The sequence below is a fragment of the Dromiciops gliroides genome, chromosome 1 (assembly GCF_019393635.1).
Source record: "Dromiciops gliroides isolate mDroGli1 chromosome 1, mDroGli1.pri, whole genome shotgun sequence".
NCBI lineage: Eukaryota > Metazoa > Chordata > Mammalia > Microbiotheria > Microbiotheriidae > Dromiciops > Dromiciops gliroides.
The window spans coordinates 238,798,024-238,820,210 of NC_057861.1; the positions used below are offsets into that span (position 1 = coordinate 238,798,024).

Below are 22,187 nucleotides of genomic sequence, written 5' to 3' on the forward strand. Positions count from 1 at the left end.
CAGAGGCTTTTGAGTAGGGGCGTATGTATAGTAGCGAAAGTAGGTTTTAGAAAGGATTATTAGTCTGGCAGCAACATGGTTTGGAAATGGGGAGAGAGTGACTGCCTTGAGAATGGTGAGAGAGGTTAAAGGAGGCACATACAGGATTTGATGAAGATGAGAAAAGGCAGGAGAATGGGAAGAGTCCAAGATGACAAGATTTTGAGCCTGGGAGAACACTACAGGGCTATTGACACCCCCCCCAAAAAAAAAGCAGCTCCCTTCTATGACACTAAAAGAGATACTTTCCTCTTAGTAATCCCGTGGCATAGACATTTCAGTCATGGTCATGGGATTGAAGGACCACAGGATTGGCACCCCCAGCACTCTTCACGGAATTGCTCTGCCTCTCAAATTTGCAAAGTTGTGTGAAAGATAGTTGGTGGTTGTCTTTTGGCAAGGAGTGGGTAAAGATGATAAATTTGGCATGAACACTGGGGAGTTTGAGGTGATAATTACAAGAATGACAGGAAAATACAGATCTGCATGAAGGCCATGGTAGCTGAAATAGTAAAGAAAGATACATATCTCTGAAGGAATAGGAAAAAGTATAAAGAGCATAAGCAGAAGGCTGAGGCCAGAGATGTTAGGGGATATGCTGTGTGGCTGGGAGGGGAGTGGAAGAAAAGTCAGAGCTCAAGGGAAGAGTGTTTGTCTTTATCAGATTAAATCTTTGTTACACGGACAGATCTTTTTCCATCTTGAGTCTACAGCCCATTTTATGACTTTCCCTCCAGTTTCTTGGCATGCTTATCAAAATCGCAGACAATATCAATCTGTGATTGGATTAAAAGATTACAGGACTGACTCAGATCTCTGTGTTCAGGACAGAGCTCCACCTGGTGTTCGACTAGCTGGGTGACCTTGAACTAGCTGCTTAAACCGTTTCAACCTTGCATTCTCATCGGTCAAATGGAGATGTAACCCAGTCCTACTTGACCGAGTAAACCAACCGTATTCAAGGTGCACTGTTCACAAAACGGGTGGCTGTGAAGAAAAAAATTGCCAAACTGTTAAGTGCTATGGAAATAAGTTCGCTCTTAGTCTTTTACTTTATGTGTCTAAGCGCTAACTTATCAAGAACAGAGACCTGCAGCATATTAATGATGCTTCATTTTAGGGAGATGTTGTTTTGGCCTGCTCATTGACTTTAGTACCAGATTTACTTTGGTAAATTTATATAATCCAGCCTCTCTCCACACCCCACCCCTTAACACATATATTTTTTGGGGAGGGGCACGGGGCAATGAGAGTTAAGTGACTTGCCCAGGGTCACACAGCTAGTAAATATCAAGTGTCTGAGGTCGGATTTGAACTCAGGTCCTCCTGAATCCAGAGCTGGTGCTTTATCCACTGTGTCACCTAGCTGCCCCCGGCCCATATACTTTTTTTTTGGTGAGGCAATTGGGATTAAGTGACTTGCCCAGGGTCACACAGCTAGTAAGTGTTAAGTGTCTGAGGCCACATTTGAACTCAGGTCCTCCTGAATCCAGGGCCGGTGCTTTATCCACTGCACCATCTAGCTGCCCCCATATACTTTTTGATCTAGTGACACTAATCTCTTTGGTATTCCTCTGAGAAGACAGGGCATCTCTTAGCTCTGGGCATTTTTATCTGGTTGTCCCCTATGCCTGAAATACTGCTCTTCCTCATTTCCCATCTTTTGGCTTCCATCATGCCCCTTCAAGTTCAAGCTAAAATTCTATCTTTGAAAGCCTTTCCTAATCCTTAATTGTAGTGCCTTCCCTCTGTTGTTCACTTCTTCTTTTTTTTTTCTGTACATAGCTTGTTTGTATATCCTAGGGTTACACAGCCAGTAAGTGTCTAAGGTTAGGTTTGAACACAGGAAGATGTCTTCCTGACTCTAGGCCTGACACTATATCCACTGTGCCATCCAGCTGGTATGGCTAGCCATAACCGGTCAATATACCTCCTCTTTTGTAAAGTCTGCCTCCTCCCAGACAATTGTGAATACTAGAATCTAGAACTTCTTTCTGGGGCTAATAATGAATTTCTTTATTTCTGCTTCATTCTTTGGAACACAGAATACTGCTTTCTTCCCAAGAAGAGCCAGGTCCAGTCCTCAGTGGGAAGAGCCTTGGGTTCATTTTATAGTTCTGGTGGTTTAGGGAGCTTTTTTCTTCCTTCTCTGTTTCATTCTTTTATCCTCCAATCTCTTGATAGTAATTTAGCTTTTTGATTCATGTCTTTGGTTTTTTCCTTTAACTCATTTTTTCCATCTTGTCAAGGAACCAGCTGCTCTGGCAAGCCAGAGAGTGGGAGAACCATTCTCTAAATCTCCTGGCAAGGAGACAGACTTAGGTTATAGCCTACGTATGCCCACAATTGTTTATATATGCCTTTCCATTGCTCTTTGGGTGACCTTCACTTTAAAGGCAGTTGTTAATCCAATAGCTATCTACAATAATTGCAAGAAGATTGTTGCAAAAATATCCATTTGTTTCAGAGAAATATTTGGAATCAGTAAAAGTACTACTCAGTTTCCCAAATGCAGCCTATACTTCTATTAAATTCTGGGCCTTCTTCATTGTCCAACTGCAATAATTGTCCAAGATACATATTCTTATGGATCACCTGTCCATCTAACTGCATTTTATAGTCTGAACAAGCATTCTTCATCCAACTGACTTTTCCCAGCTGGATAGTTAGAAATGCTTTGAATGATTTTGGATCTCTCTGAGAAAGCTCAGTGCCTTTTTTAGTGTAATTTTGGGAATCAATATCAAGTCATTGACAAAGAGGAATATTTGGAGAATTTAACCATCTATGTGGAATCCCTTTTCAATTGGAACTCTGTGCTGGATGTCCTTCATAACAATGACAAGTAACTTTTGACAAGCATGTTTTCATACTTTATGCTTTAAGTGATAATGGAGGGTTTTATGGTTATTTCTGTTGTTGCATCTTTCTTTCTTTCTTTCTTTTTTTTTTTTGGTGAGGCAATTGGGGTTAAGTGATGACTTGCCCAGGGTCACACAGCTAGTAAGTGTTAAGTGTCTGAGGCCACATTTGAACTCAGGTCCTCCTGACTCCAGGGCCGGTGCTCTATCCACTGCGCCACCTAGCTGCCCCTGTTGTTGCATCTTTCAAGGAATCTTCTATGATTTTATTTATTCATCTTATCATTTATGATTTTAAAATTTGCATGTGAGACATCTTTTTTTGGAGGGCATTTTTTTTTTTTTTTGCGGGGCTACGAGGGTTAAGTGACTTGCCCAGGGTCACACAGCTAGTGGCAAGTGTCTGAGACTGGATTTGAACTCAGGTCCTCCTGAATCCAAGGCCAATGTTTTATCCACTGCCACCTAGCTGCCCCGGAGGGCATCTTTTTAAGGTTAAATTTTGCATTAGCAAATCATCCCCTCCCCCCTTTTAATGTCTGACATTGGCTTTGAAGTCTTCTTAGACAACTGCTTTTTTTTTTTTTTTTGGCGGGGCAATGGGGGTTAAGTGACTCGCCCAGGGTCACGCAGCCAGTACGCATCAAGTGTCTGAGGCCATATTTGAACTCAGGTTCTCCTGAATCCAGGGCCAGTGCTCCATCCACTGCGCCACCTAGCCGCCCCCAACATCTGCTTTTAAAGATGTGGTTTGTCTCAGAGTGTCATTTGTGAAAACTTACCTATTCCCTTTTCATGCCTTTCTTCATGTCCTTGATGTATATAGATCATTCTTATTGTCTAGATTAAATAGTAAGCATATAGATGGGAATACTTAAGAGTAATTTTTAGCTTTCCTCTTTTTGGTAATAAGCTATGTAATTTTTTGAAGGGCTTGGTTTGATACCCTTCCCACTTTCAGGTTGGTAATTGATCCTTCAACATCCTCACAATTATGGGTCATCTTTCAGCACTTTCTTCTGTACTTACTCTAGCCCAGCTGTTTTTCCTATTTTTTATTTTTTTTATAGCCATTTCTACTTTCTCATGTAGCATATCAGGGGACTGGTTTTAGAGTCCAAATGTAGTGGCTTCACTGTCACTGATCAAGAAAACAGTTATAGAAATACTGACAGGTCCCCCCCCCCCATATTTCTTATGATAATTGTCCTCTCACCTTTGTCCTTAAATGCATTCAGAACGATCTGGTTTAATTTGATTTCAAATTTTTTGAAAATGTTTTCCCTCCCTACTGTCTCTTGCTGCTTTATACAATGGTATTGCCCATAATTACCTAGCATCCTCTTTTGAAAGATTTTACAAATAAGTTTAAATTCTAAACTGATGTTGCTTGTGACTGACATACCTCCCTACTTATCAAAGATATTGTGTTTGATGGCTAAGGTGGTTTATAGGATCTTTTGGAGGCCTTATTATGATGACTCTTGATTTGAATTGGTCAAACCTTCAGAAATGATGTTTCAGTACTGTTCTTTGATCAAGTTCACAATTTTCAACGTTGTTCTATCAATTTGGATCTTCCTAATTGGACATAGCAACTTTTTAGTTTTTCTGATTTGATTCTGACTGATAAATGTTCTAATACCACTAGTCTGTATACAGATAGTCAATTTGGAAATTGTCATCAGTAACCTATCCTTTCCTATAAGAATATAATCAACTTCATTTTTTTTGTCATGTAATTTAGCACTAATTATGTCCAGCACCTTTCAACTCTCTTGCAAAGAAAGTTTGATGTATTGGTGTAAGGCATCTGTGTAGTCTACCAGCCTCTAACCTTTCATTTTTTTACTCCCAAACTACTTTTTAAAAAAAATTTATTTATTTTATTTTTTTGGTGGGGCAATGAGGGTTAAGTGACTTGCCCAGGGTCACACAGCTAGAAAGTGTCAAGGGTCTGAGGCTGGATTTGAACTCAGGTACTCCTGAATCCAGGGCTGGTGCTCTATCCACTGCGCCATCTAGCTGCCCCCCAAACTACTTTTAAAGACATTTTTCATCGTCTTTCCATGGTCATGTTTGTACCGAAGTCATTAAGTTGCTTTAATTTGGAGATCCTTACCTAGTTCTTTGTAGCATTTTCCTCACTTTCCTCTGTGGGTGCATAATCCATAATAATCTTCATTATGTCATTTAGCAAATCTTTGTCCTGAGCAGTACAATGTGGGTGACCAAGTGCTCAGTGACTTGTTTTTTCTTGTTGCTTCGAAATTCATGTTAAAGCTAACTCTATATCCTTTATCTCCAAAGAGAACCCGAGAGCCCTGCATCCAGGTAGCTTCTAGTCCCTCTCATTTTGAGAGCTTATTTATAGTGAAAATGTCAACAGTGACATGACCCATTTCTACCAGTTATGTGTTCACCCAGTCATTGGCCAAGTATCTCACTTAAATTATAAGTATTTTAATCTTTATCATGGTCAAAAAACTAATTTGTTTTTGTTTGTTTTTTTTGCGGGGCAATGGGGGTTAAGTGACTTGCCCAGGGTCACACAGCTAGTAAGTGTCAAGTGTCTGAGGCCAGATTTGAACTCAGGTCCTCCTGACTCCAGGGCCAGTGCTTTATCCACTGCGCCACCTAGCTGCCCCAAAAAACTAATTTTTAACACACTGTTCTTATTGCTTATAGTCAGCTACCATAACCTTAGCAGTAGATGATGATATAGGCCGTTTTTTTTTTTTTGGTAGGGCAATGGGAGTTAAGCAACTTGCCCAGTCACACAGCTAGTAAGTGTCAAGTGTCTGAGGCTGGATTTGAACTCGGTCCTCCTGAATCCACAGCTGGTCTTTATCCACTGTGCCACCTAGCTGCCCCTGTATAGGCCATTTCATAGTTATCGTTTCATGGATTACTATGGCCAAAGATGTCATCAGTGGTCATCCTACCAAGTGAGGAGCTTCTTGGCCCTTAGCTGAGCTGGGAGAGGATTCTGCTGGTTCCTAGGACTGTTCCTGTGGGCATTAAATTTGTGGTTTAGTACTAATGATCCATTCCAATACCCATACCATTCACAGAAGCCCTATTCCAGTGTCTTGTATGAAGAATTATTGAAGGCTATTTAAGTGAAGTAAAAGTTCTGGCAGACTCTACCAACTTGGAAAGGCTTGATCGAATGTTATCTGTCACCTAGGCTTATCACTAGAATTTTGGCTACCAGGTGATGAAATATTTCAACCACAGAGAATCAGAACACTGCATTCCAAGATGAAAAAGAGGTCATGCTTTGTGTCAATGGATGGAATTCCTACATTAGTGAAATCAGGGGTCCTTGAAGTAGTTAGCAGTGGTGCAGTGCCAAGAGCAGAGGGGTTAGAGTCAGATAACCTGAGTTTACAGATGCTCGTGGGGCAAAAGGGTAAATCACTGGCTCTCTTTTGAGTGTCACTTTCCTCATTTGTACAGTTGAGGGGCTTGGCCTAAATGATGCCTGAAGGCCTTTCCTGATCAAGAGCTGTGATCCTATTTCATCAATTTGTGTTCCATTAGGAATTTTTGTTAGAAACTTTCATTTTAGTTCTATGCCTTCCATGAAGCAGATAGCTTATATTAATGGTAACATAACCAAGGTATTGGTTATGGTAATTGTTTTTGAGACATCAATGACAGGAGAGAAATCACACGGTGAAAATGAAAACACATACTTAGAAAATCAGGATGATTCTGAGTGAGATGAAGTTCCTTGGGCTTAATATGAGTATGACATCACACTGTTCTTACACTGTGGTAACCTTGGGAGGGAAGAATAGGGAGAAGACTAATAGATACTTTATTTTTAACCTGAAAGTATAATTCACAATAGACATATTTTAAAAGAATAGTTCAGTATCCAAATTTTAAATGTCCATAAGCCAGAGTGTGAGATGTCTCTTAAAAGATTAAGACCTTATTAAGAGGCAGATGACCTATCCTTTGAAGGAAAAAAAGTCACCCTGAATAACATCTGTGTTATGTTTTCAGGCTTTAGTCATTCAGAGGGATACAAAGTCAAGCCCAGCCTTTACATAGAGCACTGTAGAACAATCTAATTATACTCTGAAAAGTGTTACCAGGATTCTTTTATAAGGGCTGTAATGGCCACTGAACATATTTGAAGATCTGGTAGTTATGTCCCATACCCTTCAAAAAAAAAAAAATGCCACCACTGAATTTGACCCTGCTGAGAAGGAACCATAGAAAGTTACCTATGAGTTTCAGACTAGAGACCTGAAGGTATATGAAAATGTGGATTCATTTGCTAATTGTTAAATAAACCTGTGCCCGGTAGTAATTGAAAAACCTAGATCTTCCCAAGTTGGAGGCATTTATGCCACTTCCCCACTTCGCTTAAATTGGTGTGTGTGTGTGTGTCTGTGCGTGTGTGCGCAGACATACACAGCACATAGTGTGCTACCATACAGATAACTATTTCCCAAAGTAACCTCTAATGATTTAGGTCCATGTAAGCCAAGGTTGAAATAATCTATTTTCTATCACACTTTCTATCAATTGATAACATACCAGATTTAGCATGAAAACAGGCTGTTTAACATCCCTACAACCAAGCATGGGTCCAAGGTAATTTAAATAAAGACTAATCAATCATTCTTGAAACAGATGTGGATGAGAACTGTGGATCTGTAATCCACCACCCATTTCAACATGTTCAGTATCATGCCTAAATTTAAGCATTAAATATGTACATTATTCCCTTTAACAGATGCCGAAAATGCTGTTTGAGACAACGTTCAAGGTGGAATCCACCACCATGAATAATATATCAATAAACTTCATGCAAGCATTGCACTGCTTTCCTGTTCATTTTTTCTGACTTAGACATTCTGTAGTTTAGAAGGTATGCGAGCAATTGAATACTTAATGCTTTATTTAAAGTTAGTCGTAGATCAAATATGGAGCTCAACTTACATGACGAGATGGCATGTATGTGGGGGGAAGAAGGCTAACCATTCCCACTCCACCAACTCTGTTAGTCACATGTATTTTATAAACTGGCTCCCCAACTAGAAGACTAAACCAACATTTAAATTCTCAAGTGTAACTTGTCTAGTTTATATTTAATTCACATTTGTGTTACTAGAACTAATCTGTTAACCATTAACAGGAGAATTTGCTGTAATTTGACACTGCATAGCTCACAATGGCCGATACTGCTAGCTACTATACAAATGGGGTAGCCTCAGAACAGTAAAGGGAAAAATGATAACAGGAGTCATTGTTAGTAGGGTATATTTTCAATTTTAAAAGAAACCACACATCTTTGGAATGTTCTAAAGTCTTTATTTAGCAGCAGTTAAATTTTTTTATTATAACACCTGTTAACTTTAAGATAGCAATTAAAACATTTTGCAGGAGCTACTTAAGCACTCCTAAGCTATGTCCCAGTTTAGTGTGTGTGTGTGTGTGTGTGTGTGTATATATTATATATATATATGTTTTCTGTATATATATGTGTATATAAATACCACAAGATTTAATGTACCCCAATTAAAGGGGCAAAGCTACTGTACAACAGGTCTCCATACATATCTTGAGTACACGGGTGCCTTGTACACTTGAAATGCACAAGACCTCCTTTTTTTTAATATAGTTTGATACTTACAATACATACACATGTGCAATTTAATTTGTCCAGTGGTATGTACCAATGGAACTTGACATTTTAAAAGGCTTTTTTTTTGATGGTCAACATCCTACAATTTCTAGTGAATTTTTATGAATTAACAAAAAATTAATTTCTTAGGAGCATACATTTGTGATTCAAATTTGTATAATTTAAATATTTTTTGATGCCTTAAAATCAGACTGGTTACAGGAGGTGAAAGCAAATTCAATACACTGCACTGAAGTGAGTAAACATAAAATACCTTGCCTATTTATTAACCATTTTAATCCTTGAGAAATTTTAAATCAATAATAATTATTCTGAATATTCTGGACTTGAGGTCAGGGTAATGGGTGAAGAGGAGGGAATTAATAGAAAGAAAAGCTATTTTTTTAATTAATGAAGTAAATCTTTAGAAAATGTCATATCCTTTTTTAAGTTTGACCACATGAACATTTGGGTGTGTTCTCAAGACTCCTTTGTTACATCTACCATATTTGCATAAAAAACTACCTCTATAACCTGCTTTGAGAATCCAACTTATTTCCACAAACCTAGAGTTTCTGTGTGAGTAGCAATTTCCTTTAACACACATGGTAGAAACAGCTACAAAAATCAGATTCTCTAACAGGTTCCCCCTTATATAAAACAGTATCCCAAGTGAGTATTTTCAGGTAGCAAAACTATTCTTTTCCCCAAGTCTTTCAGAACCAATGCCACCAATTACTAGTTGTATGAAATGCAAATTTTCATGGGCAGACTTTCCTTTTTTTTTTTAAAGAGGAATAAAAACAAAGAAAAAAAATCCTTTAGAAACACAGACTTAAGACTGATTTGTGGATTAACCAATGGTCCTGACTGCGTTTTTAATAAATGTCAGGCAAATTAAAGTAGTTTCTGTCCCAGTAGCTGCCTGAGTAAAGCCAGTCCTGTGCTCCGTTGTAGGGATTGGGCCCTTGGTGGAACCACCTGTTGGAATAAAAGGAGTGGACAAGGTTTGTGATGGAAAGATTACTCAAAATGAAACAAACACTAAACTTTAGAATTCAAAACTGCTTTGCTGTAGATCCAGACTGAAGTTTAATTTGAAGAAATGTCAATGTTCACAAAAGCAGTCTTGAAAAACCAGTGACATTGTTCACCCTGATTTAAATAAACCATGTTTAGAAATGGCTGCAAAAGTGTTATTTCAAAGATATGAAAACAGAAATAATTTTTGTATCTGGACAAAGATGTCAGGTTAAAGGGTCTGTTAAGTATTTTCTTCAAAGCAGATTTGAATAAGTGAAACAATTTATAAGCATGCAGATTAACTTCTTGCCAAAACACAGAACCACCACAAGCAATACACCCCCCAAATACAACAAACCTCCACTGGCATATAGGAATCCTTGAAGCACTGGCTTAAAATTTTCTTTGTTCAGAGAACAGAACTATGAAAATTTATGACTAAGCATTTGGGTTTTTTTTGTTTTTTTGGTAAGGCAATTGGGGTTAAGTGACTTGCCTAGGGTCACACAGCTAATAAGTGTGAAGTGTCTGAGGCCAGATTTGAACTCAGGTGCTCCTGAATCCAGGGCCAGTGCTCTATCCACTGCACCACCTGGCTGCCCCCTATGACTAAGCATTTGAAAAACTAGTACTGATTTCCTCCTTTCCAGGTGTGGTCTTCCTAGAGGGATAGTAACCCAGTTGAAATGTTGGGGGCAGGATTACAGCCATTCCCCAGTGCTTCATAGTTTAGTGTATGGTACAACAAGCCAGTCAGTCTTGCAGAGCTGCCAGAATGAATGGTTTTGCTTTGTTTGTTTTCTCCACTTTCTTTCCCCATCTTTATAAACCACCTGCATCATCATGGAGTCTTCTAACCAGAGTTTATAACATGAAATCTGTAGCCCAAAATAACTCCATACAAAGGCAACACACCCAGATGACCCTGTAAACCTCCCTGGTAAAGGCACCTTTCAGCTCTAAAACTGCCCTCTTATTCTTCAGCTCTAACTGCATTCTTAGGTCATCCTGACCATGATAATCCTTCCAATGGAGAAGATACTCTCTTTTCCATTTGGAAAACCTACACTCTTGGGGTGCTAGGAAGAACTGAACTACCTGCTCTTGGAATCTATCTGTATTGAGATTTGCTACTAACAACTTAAGTCTATATGTTAATAAAAATGAGAATTTCTCTCAAAATTTCTTCACGATGGTTTTAAAAAGCACCTAAGCATTCAAGAAGAAAAAGTTGGGTAATATTTGAAACACTTCCCCAAAATAGATTGTCTAACATAAACAAAACAAGTAAGAACCTAGGGCATTGGGTTAACTATTTGCAGAGATGGAACAGTGATAGCTTGTCAAACCTGACTTTCTGATGACCACTTTTGTAAGAGGCTTAGTCTGATTTTTATGCTTGTATATTAGTTTAATTGCTTTTCAAAAAACAAACTATGAGCTCCCAGATATATTTTTTTTGGAGGGGCAATGAAGGTTAAGTGACTTGTCCAGGGTCACACAAATATTAAGTATCAAGTGACTGAGGCCAAATTTGAACTCAGGTCTTCCTGAATCTAGGGCCGGTACTTTATCCACTGTGCCACCTAGCTTCCCCCAGCTCCCGGATATCTTAAAATGGATATCCTTTGCCCTTTTTTTCAATTGTCAAGTTTGCCTCCCTTGGCTACCCTTGGCTACTTAGTCCATGTCTGTTTCCTTTCCCCTCCTGGTCTGGGATCAGGTAAAGCAAACAGATTTTAGGCAACTACAATTAATTTCTGCAAATATAAAGAAAGTAAATTTTCTGTAGGAGAGTAAAAAGGCCATTGTGCAGAAAAATTCCATTACTATCCACTGCTGCCTTTATAATTAGACTGATAATCAAGTTAACTACAGTATAAGTACATGATAAAAGTGAAGCATCAACTCACAGAACACTTCCACAAATGTGCAACAAAAATAAACTATTTCATTTCATTCAGCTCTGAGTTAGCAAAATACAAAATTAGGTCTCATGTGTAGCTAAGTTTGAGTATCAGAACATTAAGAAATATGATACTTCTATTTGGATTGAAAGTAATTTTCAATGTGTGTGTATATCACATCCACTCACCCACCTACCCACTAACTCACTCACCCACCCATTCATTTACTCACTCACTCACCCACCCATTCACTCACTTACTCACTCACTCTAGCAGCCTGTGCCTAGTAACAATAGTGGGGCTTTAATCATGACATTTACATGTTTCCTCTTCTACATGAAGAAGTAGGTACAATAAAGGACTCAAAGGGGTTTGCATCAAGTTTGCAGGAAATGAGACTGCTTCACAGGCACATCTCCTATGGTAATATCGGTGAGGTGGTCTGTAAAGAAAGTGGTTTATGAAAACAGGAGTAAACTGAAAAGCAGTAATGAAGAATTAGAAAATAGGGTAACTAAAAGTCTAGAGCCGTTAAAAACAATGAAGTAACAATGCCTGAATTACCAGTGGTCCCAAAATACCAGAGTGCTGTTTAAAATTATTCAGATCTCTTTTTATAATCAGTAAACACTTAATAAATGCTTGTTGGCTGACTGATTGATGTACCTTAGATTTAGAGGCAGAAGGACCCTTCAGAGATCATCTAGTTCAATCCTCTCAAAACCCAGAGATGTTAAATGACTTTGGCCTTCTCTTTTTTCTCTACACAAATAGGTATGAGGGTTAAATCATGTGTGTTTGTGTGAGTGAGAGAGAAAGAGCAGAGGGGAGAGAGAGAGAGAGGAAGAGAGGGAGGGAGGGAGGGAGGGAGGGAGGGAGAGAGAGACAGAGACAGAGAGACAGAGAGAGAGACAGAGAGAGAGAGGGAGGGAGAGGGAGGGAGAGAGAGAGAGAGAGGGAGGGAGGGACAGAGAGACAGAGACAGAGAGAGAGAGGGAGGGAGGGAGGGAGAGAGAGAGAGAGGAGAGACAGAGAGAGAGAGAGAGAGAGAGAGACAGAGAGAGACAGAGAGAGACAGAGAGAGAGAGAGGGAGGGAGAGAGAGAGAAGCAAGCATGAGGGAGATTATGAACTGTCTGTAAAAGAGATGGACAGAAGGTCAGGGTTAGAGGGAAAACTGGAATGCAAAGATGGAGAACAAGAGAAAGGATAAAATATTTACCTTAAATTTCAGGGATTTGGGGGTCAATGCTAAAAAGATCAATTAAGCAACCATCAAACAAACATAGTTCTTAACACTAGCAGCATGATTTCACAGTCCAAGGGACTAAATCAAATTAATTTTTTTCTATGAAAAATAAAGTCTAACTTTAAATTCTCTTTAGTAACTGAGACTACGGAAGACAATAACAATTAAAATCCACTCTGAGTAAAAATAAACAGGCTAACACTGTTATTCCTGTGTTCTCTACGATGCCTTTTCTTTTTCTTTCTTTTTTTTTTTTTTTTTTACAGATCAGGGCTGTGATTTATTGTTTTGTGATTTTTCTAGACTTAAGAAAGCAAAGTAGAAAATGTTAAGATTAACAAATTTAAAAGTATGTTTTGGGTAAATTTTTTTTCCCCTGGATGATGCCTTTTCTAAGCAGAGTAGTAAAGCAAGGACTAGACTTGGATTCAGAAGTCATTGTTTGGAATTCCAGGTTGCGCACTCACCTTTAGCCAAAGTTCTTTAAGCTCTGTGAATGTTAATTTCCTCAGCTGTAATATTGGGATGATTCAATGCCTCCCTCCAAAAAAAAGTATGTAAAGTGCTTTGTGACCATAAATTGACATCCAAATAGAAGCTCTTATCACCTTATCATAGCCCAATCCTTTAGCTGAGTCTAAATTTCACGAGGAAGGGCTTGCCTACATGGTCAAATCCAATTGGGGAAAAGTTCTGCATGATGATTCAGGGGGTACAAGAAAATGTGGCTGTTCAGAAAATATTCAAGAGTCACTTTTGTACCATATGACTAGTAAATGTGGGTAAAGTACTTTTATTGATTGACAGGAAGCAGTGAAAGTTTATCCCATTTTAACAAGATTAGTTTGTTAGCAAGTGACTATTTGAAGAACCACAGAGCTTAATGTGATTCTGAGCTGTGGCTTCAGTATAACCTGTAATTTAAACAAATGTTCTGGGGTGCTGTGGGTTTCCTAAGCTCTACTGAGAGACACTTTTAACATTAAGCATATACCTCCTTTAGAAAGAAGTCACGTTAACACAGACAACAATTTATAATTTTCTAGTGGATATAGTTCACCTCCTTGCTTCCTCACCACTAAAATTGCTGTTCAAATGGGCAATCTTCACATCCTTATTCAAACCTTGGAAAGAACTGAAGAGGCAACACAGAATAACAGGAAACATCCTGGCCTTGGAGTCAGGAAGAATTACACTCAAATTCTCTCTCTCTCTCTCTGTCTCTCTGGGGCCTTTATCCTCCCCGAGACTTAGGTGATTCATTTGTAAAAGGGAAAGTGTAGTATCTGTAGCACCCACCTCACACCAGGTGGTTGTGAACACCCTTTGTTAGCTTTATGTAAGTTTGTATTATAAATGCCAGTGATTATTACTGTTCTTATCTCTACTCTATTTCCCCCAACATTTGTCACAGTGCTCTGGTTGAGTCACAGTGCAGTGGTTGAGTTTTGTTTCCTTGTTCTTCCCCTTCCTGCTTTAGCCTTCCAGAAGAATCTTATAAAGAGCACAGAGAAGGTAGACAGGTGGTAGGCAAGAGTAGGAAAGATAAATGGAGACGAATGGTATCCGGCCTAATCCAATCCAATGGAGTGGAGGGGGCCTTCCCTCTAACACTTGGAAAGGAGTCACAAGTTCTGTAATTTAGGGTGTGGAAATGTTAAGGCCATTGTTTTCCACTCAGCTTTAATGTTAAGAAAAATATTATTTCCAAAATGATAGTTTTCCCTCCTAACTGGTGTAAAAATACAAAACCTTTTTTTAAAAAAAAAAAACCCAGGTAAGACCACTACCTTTACAAGAAAATTGTGATTTGTTATTAAAGTACAGTTTAAACTTGATAAGTGATCTCTTGATATGATGTTAGTTTCCTACAATAATGATAAATGAAAATCATTTGGTTCATGGAGTAAATCATTGGAACAGGTAGCATCTTAAGGAAGAAATTAATATTTCTAAGACTCCTGCATAAAAAAGGAATTATCTCAAAAAGATCTGAGAGTTTAAATGGACTGCAAGCACAGTGAATCAATAGGATGCTATGACAGCCAAAAACAGATGCAGTCTTGGGCTGCTTTAAGAGGCATCCAGAACTAGAGGTTGGAGAGTCTCCCTATGTTCTACCGTGCTCAGGCCACTCCAAGATTTATTATGGGTAATATATTTTAGGAGTAACAGTAACAAGATGGAGGTGCGGCAGCTAAGCAGCTAGGTAGCTAGCAGTGAATAGAGCACTGGCCCTGGAGTCAGTTCAAATCTCACCTTGGACACTTAGTAGCTCTGTGACCCCGGGGCAAGTCACTTAACCCCACTTGCCTTAAATATCTAGGGCCATCTCCAGTCATTCTGATAATATATCTTGCCATTGGACCCAGATGGCTCCAGAAGAGAAAGTGAGGCTGGTGACTTTGCAAAGTCCTCCCTCACTTTAATCCAATTCAGTGCAAGTCATGCCATCTGTCATGGTCCTCTCTGAGAACGAAGGTCAAACAACAACAAGGTGAAAAGCATGCAGAGGAGGGAAACCAGGATGGTGAAGACCTTGAAGATCATATGTGAAGACTGCTTGAAGAAAAAGAAGGACTAGATACTCCACTGAAAGAAGAAGAGTCCTGAGGAGGAGCACAAATCTACCAAAAGGTTCACAGACTACGGCTAGCCCAGATGTCCCAATCCTGTGTCACGGCTTGAGGAAATACAACAGAAGCTCCAGCACCAGCACCCCAAGTTCCCTTTGTTCAGTCGATGTCCACCTTAGGATCTTAAGATTTAAAGCTACGAGGAATTTAGAGGCCATTCAGTCTAAGTCCTTCATTCCACAGATGAAGAAACTGAGGCCAAGCAAGGTTAAGTCACCCAGGAGCCAGTATTCAGTCTCAGGATCTCTGACTCTAAATTGAGTTCTCTTTCCCCTTTCCCCTGCGGCCTCCTCCCAAAGTACATAAGCTGCTTCTTACGAGGTCATTTCTGTTCCTGTGCCAATCTCCTCCCCTGCTGCTCTTTAGTTCTTTACATACCCTTACTTAGCAGTCAAGTTTAATGGGCCTGCCTAACTCACAAGACCCACGGGCAGGGCAGCCAGGCCTGTGCCCCATGTCTCTGCCCTCCTTCCCTGCCTCCCTCCCCCCCCAGCATTCCTTAGGATAGAGGAAGCAGAGTGAAGGAGGCATGAAATGATCATTTGTGTTTGGTGTGCTTAGGTTACATATGTACTATTAAGATCCTTGAGGACATTTATTTTGCCTAGCAGAGTACTTAGCAATACATACTTATACTATACTAAGTATAGTTAAGATATAAGTATAGTAGGACATAATCATTTAATAAATGTTTATTAAATTAAGTTTATTAAGACTTTTTTATTAGATAAATTTACCAAATCTATTAAATGAAAATGAATGAGAATCAGGCAATAGGTATAAGAAAAAATTTTTTAAATGCCATTCTCTCTGTGACCTTTCTGTTGAATTCTTCTAAGAACCTCTCTGTGGAGAACTGTGCTGCTGCATGGGACTGTGTGAGTTCTGTTTATTAATGTGGACAAGAGCAGAAAGTGGTTACGGAAAGGTGGCCAACTGGTTTTGAGGAATACAGATGTAGCAAATTCAAATTCAATGGAATTTTTATCTGACAGGTTTTGAAAATTATTTATAAGATAGTCCCAGAATAATATGCATAGATTCTACTCCTAATTTTATCACTCCATTCACCTATAAATGACAATAGTTAAATCCCTTGTTTCACACACCCTCATGCAAAAAACCAAAAACAAATCGAAACTTCAAAACAGCCAAAGCCAACCCTAAGACTAGGCAAATACTTATTCAATATAAGGTACAACGATGTTTAAATATTGATAAAAGAACCTGAAATGTTTGTCTTTTCAGACACATAATCTTCTCTCCTACCTATAGCAAACTTTTCCTGCCTATCCCTGAATGTCCCTTGTACTTCCTTGGACACTACTCAACTGCTGCTCCTCTGCCCACCTGCCCACAGGGGCTCTTCCTCTGTTTCTCCACAGAATCCTACTACAAACTAGGATGGGGACAGCTTTAAAAAGCAGTGGATTGTTCTTCAACGGAGGCTTTTCAGCAAGGCTGGCCAACCACTTGTCAGAGAAGTTGAAGGAGGGTTTACTGTTCACCTCTGGGGTGGACTACGTAGCCTCTGGTGCCCCTTCCAGCCCTGATGCTGTGACACAGTTCTGGTCACGTGACTCCCCTACTCAAAAAGCTTCAATAGTCCCTGCTGCCCCTGGGAAAAAATGTAAATTGGGCCTGGCATTTAAAGCTTTGATAACCAATCCAAGCCACCTTGTCTGACACTTCACGCTACTCCCGTTCTCGTTTTCTACATTCCTGTCTACCAGGTGGCTCAGCATTCTTGTTCCACTCTCCCTGACTTTCCATCAGTTGCCTCCATCCCCATCTCCCCATCCAGGCCCAATCTAGAACGCCCCCTGCCCTCCCACAGTTGTGTCTCCTAAGAAAATGCCTTGCCCGAGTCTCCCAGTAGCAGATGCTCTTTCTCACCCAAATCCCCATGCATTTACTGATCTAAATTGTAGTCTGCACCTCCTACCATGAGGGCAGGATTTTATTTCAGTCAGTCTTTGTACCCCCAGGACCTATCACAGTGACTTAGTATAATACAGTAGGTGCTTTAAAATATTAATTGAATTGAACTGTTCATTCAAGAGGTCTTTTCTTTTTAAAAAAAAAGAATAAATTTTGAGCTACACGTCAAGGAAGATAGTTCCCCAAATGGAGACTATTTTAAAGAAATTTTCAATATCTACCTCAGGTTCTCTTTAATCAGCTCCACACAAAATGAGAACCTGATTTGTACATATCTCTATTTTCTTAGCCACAGAGAAGATAGTGCAGTGGGGTAAAGCTGAGGATAACCAGCTTCTAAAAGCTTCACATCAAAAGCAGAACTTCTCCCAAATCACAGAAGTTAGTGAAGAAAGTCTCAGCACAGCTGCATTTGCCAAGAGTCCCAGGATTTTGGTTTAAAACAAGGGGCACAGTTATACTGCTGATCTCAAAAGGAGAGGGAGTAAACACACTCTACTACTTAGGCCTAGCAAAGTAAACCACTTCAAAGAGCAGGCAAATCAAAATCAAGGCCATCACAAGCAATCATAAATTATCCAACCTGGGACCCTGATCCATGGGGTTTCTTCTGTTTTAAAATGGAGAGGGTAGGGGAAAGTCAGTCAGTCATCAGTGCAACGAGACATTCAAAAGCCACATCCAGTAAAATGCACTCACTGAGGGATAGGTTTTATCTGAACCTTTTTTTCCTCATGTACAAATGCAGAGATTCCTAAGGGTCAGAAATTCCCTGCAAGTCCACCTGGTTAAGGTCTTTTGATATAAATCAGTGTGGTCTTTCTAAAGTTTGCCTAATCTCTGACTGTTTCTACAGAGCTATTTAATGTCCTGGGCTGTGGACAAAGGTTTGCGTAACTGCTCTTAACAGGCTTTTATCAGTCCCAAACTGAGGGATTCCCAAAAGTGATCTTTCTAAAGTCCAAGGGAAATGAGGAACAGAGAGGAGAAGACAAAAGAGAAGATTCCTTTACTTCTCTTTTATTGAAAAAACTTACCAAGCCCATGGCAGTCCTAGATCAATTATGCCTATATACATCAATATTGGTTCAGAGCTGTGATTTCAATGGTGTAGAAACTCCTGTTGAGGAAATTTCTCCCCAAACAGGCCAGTGGCTGTTCTGCAAAAGTCTTACAAGAGTTTCCAGGGAACTGGACATAAGTGACTTGCCCAGAGTCAGTATGTGCCAGTGCTGACATCTGACCCCAGGTCCCCAGACTCCAAGGCCTCCTAACCTCTCCATAATACTTTATATTTTATAAGATAGTAATTCTAGGGGCAGCTAGGTGGCACAGTGGATAAAGCACTGGCCCTGGATGCAGGAGCACCTGAGTTCAAATCTGGCCTCAGACACTTGACACTTACTAGCTGTGTGACCCTGGGCAAGTCACTTAATCCTCATTGCCCCGCAAAAATAAAATTAAATTTAAAAAAAAATTTTTTTAAAGCAGCAATTCTGTTCCCCAAGAGCAACAATACTCCTAATTATCTCAGGACCATAATACCCAGAACTGCTTTGTCATTGGTGCCTCAAACAGACTGTAACCCTTTCCTTCCTCTACCAAATGTGATGCCTCTCACCACCTTGCTCCACCAACTGTATTCCCAAAAACCACCTTGATCTCCTCAGATAAACTCTATTCCTACCTGGATCAGAACAAGTGGCCAGCCCGAAAGCAGGCTTTCCCATAAATATCTGACTCTGGTCTATAGGTGAGTGGACACCGTGTTCTCAAGGGAGACAAAAAAGCATTTATTGGTAGTAATGACTGACAGTAATGAGTGCCAGGCTTCTCTCCCTCATTTTGGACAAGCTCAGCAATGCCTGAGCTAAGCCCACAAGACAAATAATTGAGTCCCACAGGCCTAATGCTTCACTAGGCCTGGTGCAGAGCCTGATGTTGTGCCTACAAATATAGCAGCTGGTGGTGTATATTGCATGGCTTATTATTCATGGTAGAGTGTCTCTCAAACATGAAACAGGACATGAGGAACAATGTACATGATTTATGAAGAGAGACAACACAAGATAGAGACCAAAGAATTGTCATCATGGGTTGTTTCCTATCTGAAGGAACTGGGAATAATCCATTATCCTGTTCTAGGCAAATATATGTTGCATCTAGTATTTGGTCTTATTCTTTTGTGTGTGTGTGTGTGTGTGTGTGTGTGTGTGTGTGTGTTTTGTTGTTGTTGTTGTTTTTTTTGTTTTTTTGTGGGGCAATGAGGGTTAAGTGACTTGCCCAGGGCCACACAGCTAGTAAGTGTCAAGTGTCTGACGCCACATTTGAACTCAGGTCTTCCTGAATCCAGAGCCGGTGCTTTATCCATTGCGCCACCTAGCTGCCCCCTGGTCTTATTCTTCATGGTGCTCTGGATCTAGTTCATTAGAACTGCGTTTCCAATCATGACATCAGAGAGAGAGCTCTGTTCATAGTTTCTAATTAATGGAATTTGGGCTTGTTAGTCTCAACATAGTACTAATGAAGAAGAGACAGTAAGTGTGGCCTCTGGGGGTAGGGGTGCTGTAGAAAGAAGTTGGTAGCTTTCTAAAAGGAAAACTTTCTTTTTTTTGTTTGTTTTTTGGAGGGGCAATGAGGATTAAGTGACTTGCCCAGGGTCACACAGTAAGTGTCAAGTGTCTGAGGCTGGATTTGAACTCAGGAACTCCTGAATCCAGGGCCAGTGCTTTATCCACTGCGCCACCTAGCTGCCCCCAGAAAGCTTTCTTTTAAAAAAGAACCCCCTTCTAGGGTGTTATCCATTCACAGACTCAGTTACCAAGCCAGGTCAGCTTCTTTGGATCTGCATGCTGTTGGTTCCAAAAGGGACTGGTCCCATGAGTGTGCAAATCTAACACCGCTCCTGAGGGTAGCTAAGATAACTAACTCCAAGTGTACGTCCTCTGGCTAGCTAGTGGGCCCATGGTATCATTTTTGGATATAACAAACAGCATATTCCTAATGGATCCTAAAGGTCCAAATAGAGGGCTGGGTGAAAGAGAGTTGTGCACCCCTCTGGGTGTACTGTCTTTTTCCTGCAAAGCTGTCAACAAGCTCTCAGCTCTCAACGCTCGCAATTCCTATTTGACAGGAATAACCTCTAACCAACCCCTTACTTACAGAGTTTGAGCTCAGACTGGAAAATAAAGATCTATATTAGGAATACTGTTATTAGTGGTGGATTTTAGAAATAAAATTCAAAATAAAAGTACTGCCAAATGATTTATTATTTTTTTTCTCATCTCAAAAGTAAGGTTTCCACAGGGAAATAGAAGCACACATGAGGAAGAAGTATAATATAATGGAGAGAGGACTGGCTCTGGAGTGTGGGAACATGGGTTAAAATGCTGCCTCTCATATCTGTCTAGTGGCATTGGTGCAGTCTCTCAACCTCTTGGGCCCTGGCTTCCTCACATCTAAAATCACAGTCGGGCTGGATGGCACCTGACATCTCTTCTAGGATCCTGTGACTGGAAGACTAAAAAAAATGGACTGGAAGACTAAAAAAAATGGGCCAAGCGAAGGATGCCCTTGTGGTGGTAAAGCAAGCAGAGTGCTAAGCTTGGAGTGGAGACCTGGCTTTGAGCTGTGCCTTGGCTGCAGAGCACTTCTTGGACTCTGGGCAGGCCACTTCTCTCATGGACTTGAATGCATCATGTATAGAGGGGAAAAGGGTGAAACTGGATGATCTCTAAGGTTCCCTGGAGAACAAAAGAGTCTGTTTCTATAAAAAAAAAGCTTCTAAAATAATTTTGACATTTTTCAAAAATTGGAAAAATTTTTAATTAAAATTTAAAAACAAATTTAAAAATTGATCAAAAGACAACATACTTTTAACATATTGTACTTCCCAAACTGAGGCCAATTAGACCAGAAATTAGAGTCCTTTTCCATAGAGCCTCCAATTTGGGAAAATTATGTTTATTCTGTTCTCTTTATCCTACAGTGTTATCAAAGTGAAAGAGGTTCTAGTCCTCATCCTTCAGTCCAAGGCAGAAGGGCCAACAATAACAAATATAGTCAAAACATTTACCCTTTACTTGCTCTTTCGGTTTCCAAGCAGAACTCAAGATGGTACATTATGGTTTGGTCATCTATCAAATCCATTTTCTTTTGAACTATAAGAGCATTATAGGAATGTGGGAAATGATAAGAAGAGTACTCATTAATTAGCTACGACAGGGTTTGCAGCTGTAGCATTAGTTTCCTTTCCTACTGAGGAAAGGTAGAATTTGTTCTACTTAGCTCGTATTTATGTAGAGTTTCACGGTTTGCAAAGTACTTTGATCACCAACTATGAGGTAGATGAGGAATGCTTTGTTGTCTCCATCTTTTAGAATAAGAAATGGAGATTAAGTGACTTGCCCATTCATAATCACCAGTGTTTGAGGTTAAGACTTGAATTGCCAGGTCTATAAGCAGACTATAAACCCAGTGCTTTATCCTCTACTCTATAATAACTGTCAATTTGCAAAACAATTATTTAATTAGGCATTTACTTGTGATGATCGTCAGTATTCCCAAAATAACCAGTACATCACCCTTTCCAGATAATGACCATTTCTATGAGCTAGGGCCAGCCATTAGAAATCATTTTTCTTTTCCTCAAGTTCCAAATGTGGACTTTCCTAAGCATTTTCAAACCACCAGAAACCAAAGGAAATAGAAAAGGGAGCACTGTAAAAGCTGAGGAGACACACTATTCCCTTTTCCCCCACACATGGTTCAAAAGCTGTGTGTCAAGGCAAACGGTTTGGTGAACACTGGTCAGTAGCTATTTTTTATTTTTTAAAGCACAAATGGAACTAGAATGAGACAGAAACCTGGTGCCTGTGCATATTCC

General features: G+C 39.8%; 1 protein-coding gene across 2 annotated transcripts in view; it reads right to left on the reverse strand.

Moving 5' to 3' along the window:
- Positions 1 to 8,213: 8,213 nt before the first annotated feature.
- OSBPL1A (oxysterol binding protein like 1A) overlaps positions 8,214 to 22,187 on the reverse strand; it is a 316,892-nt gene continuing 302,918 nt past the window's right edge. The window contains exons 27-28 of one of the 2 annotated variants that reach the window (XM_043969582.1): positions 17,886 to 17,912; positions 8,214 to 9,528 (exon numbers count right to left, since the gene is read on the reverse strand). In XM_043969582.1, coding sequence (XP_043825517.1) covers positions 9,426 to 9,528; positions 17,886 to 17,912 — 130 coding nt within the window. In that variant the 3' untranslated portion in view covers positions 8,214 to 9,425. The remainder of the gene's footprint in view (positions 9,529 to 17,885; positions 17,913 to 22,187) is intronic. The other variant, XM_043969592.1, reaches the window with a different exon arrangement.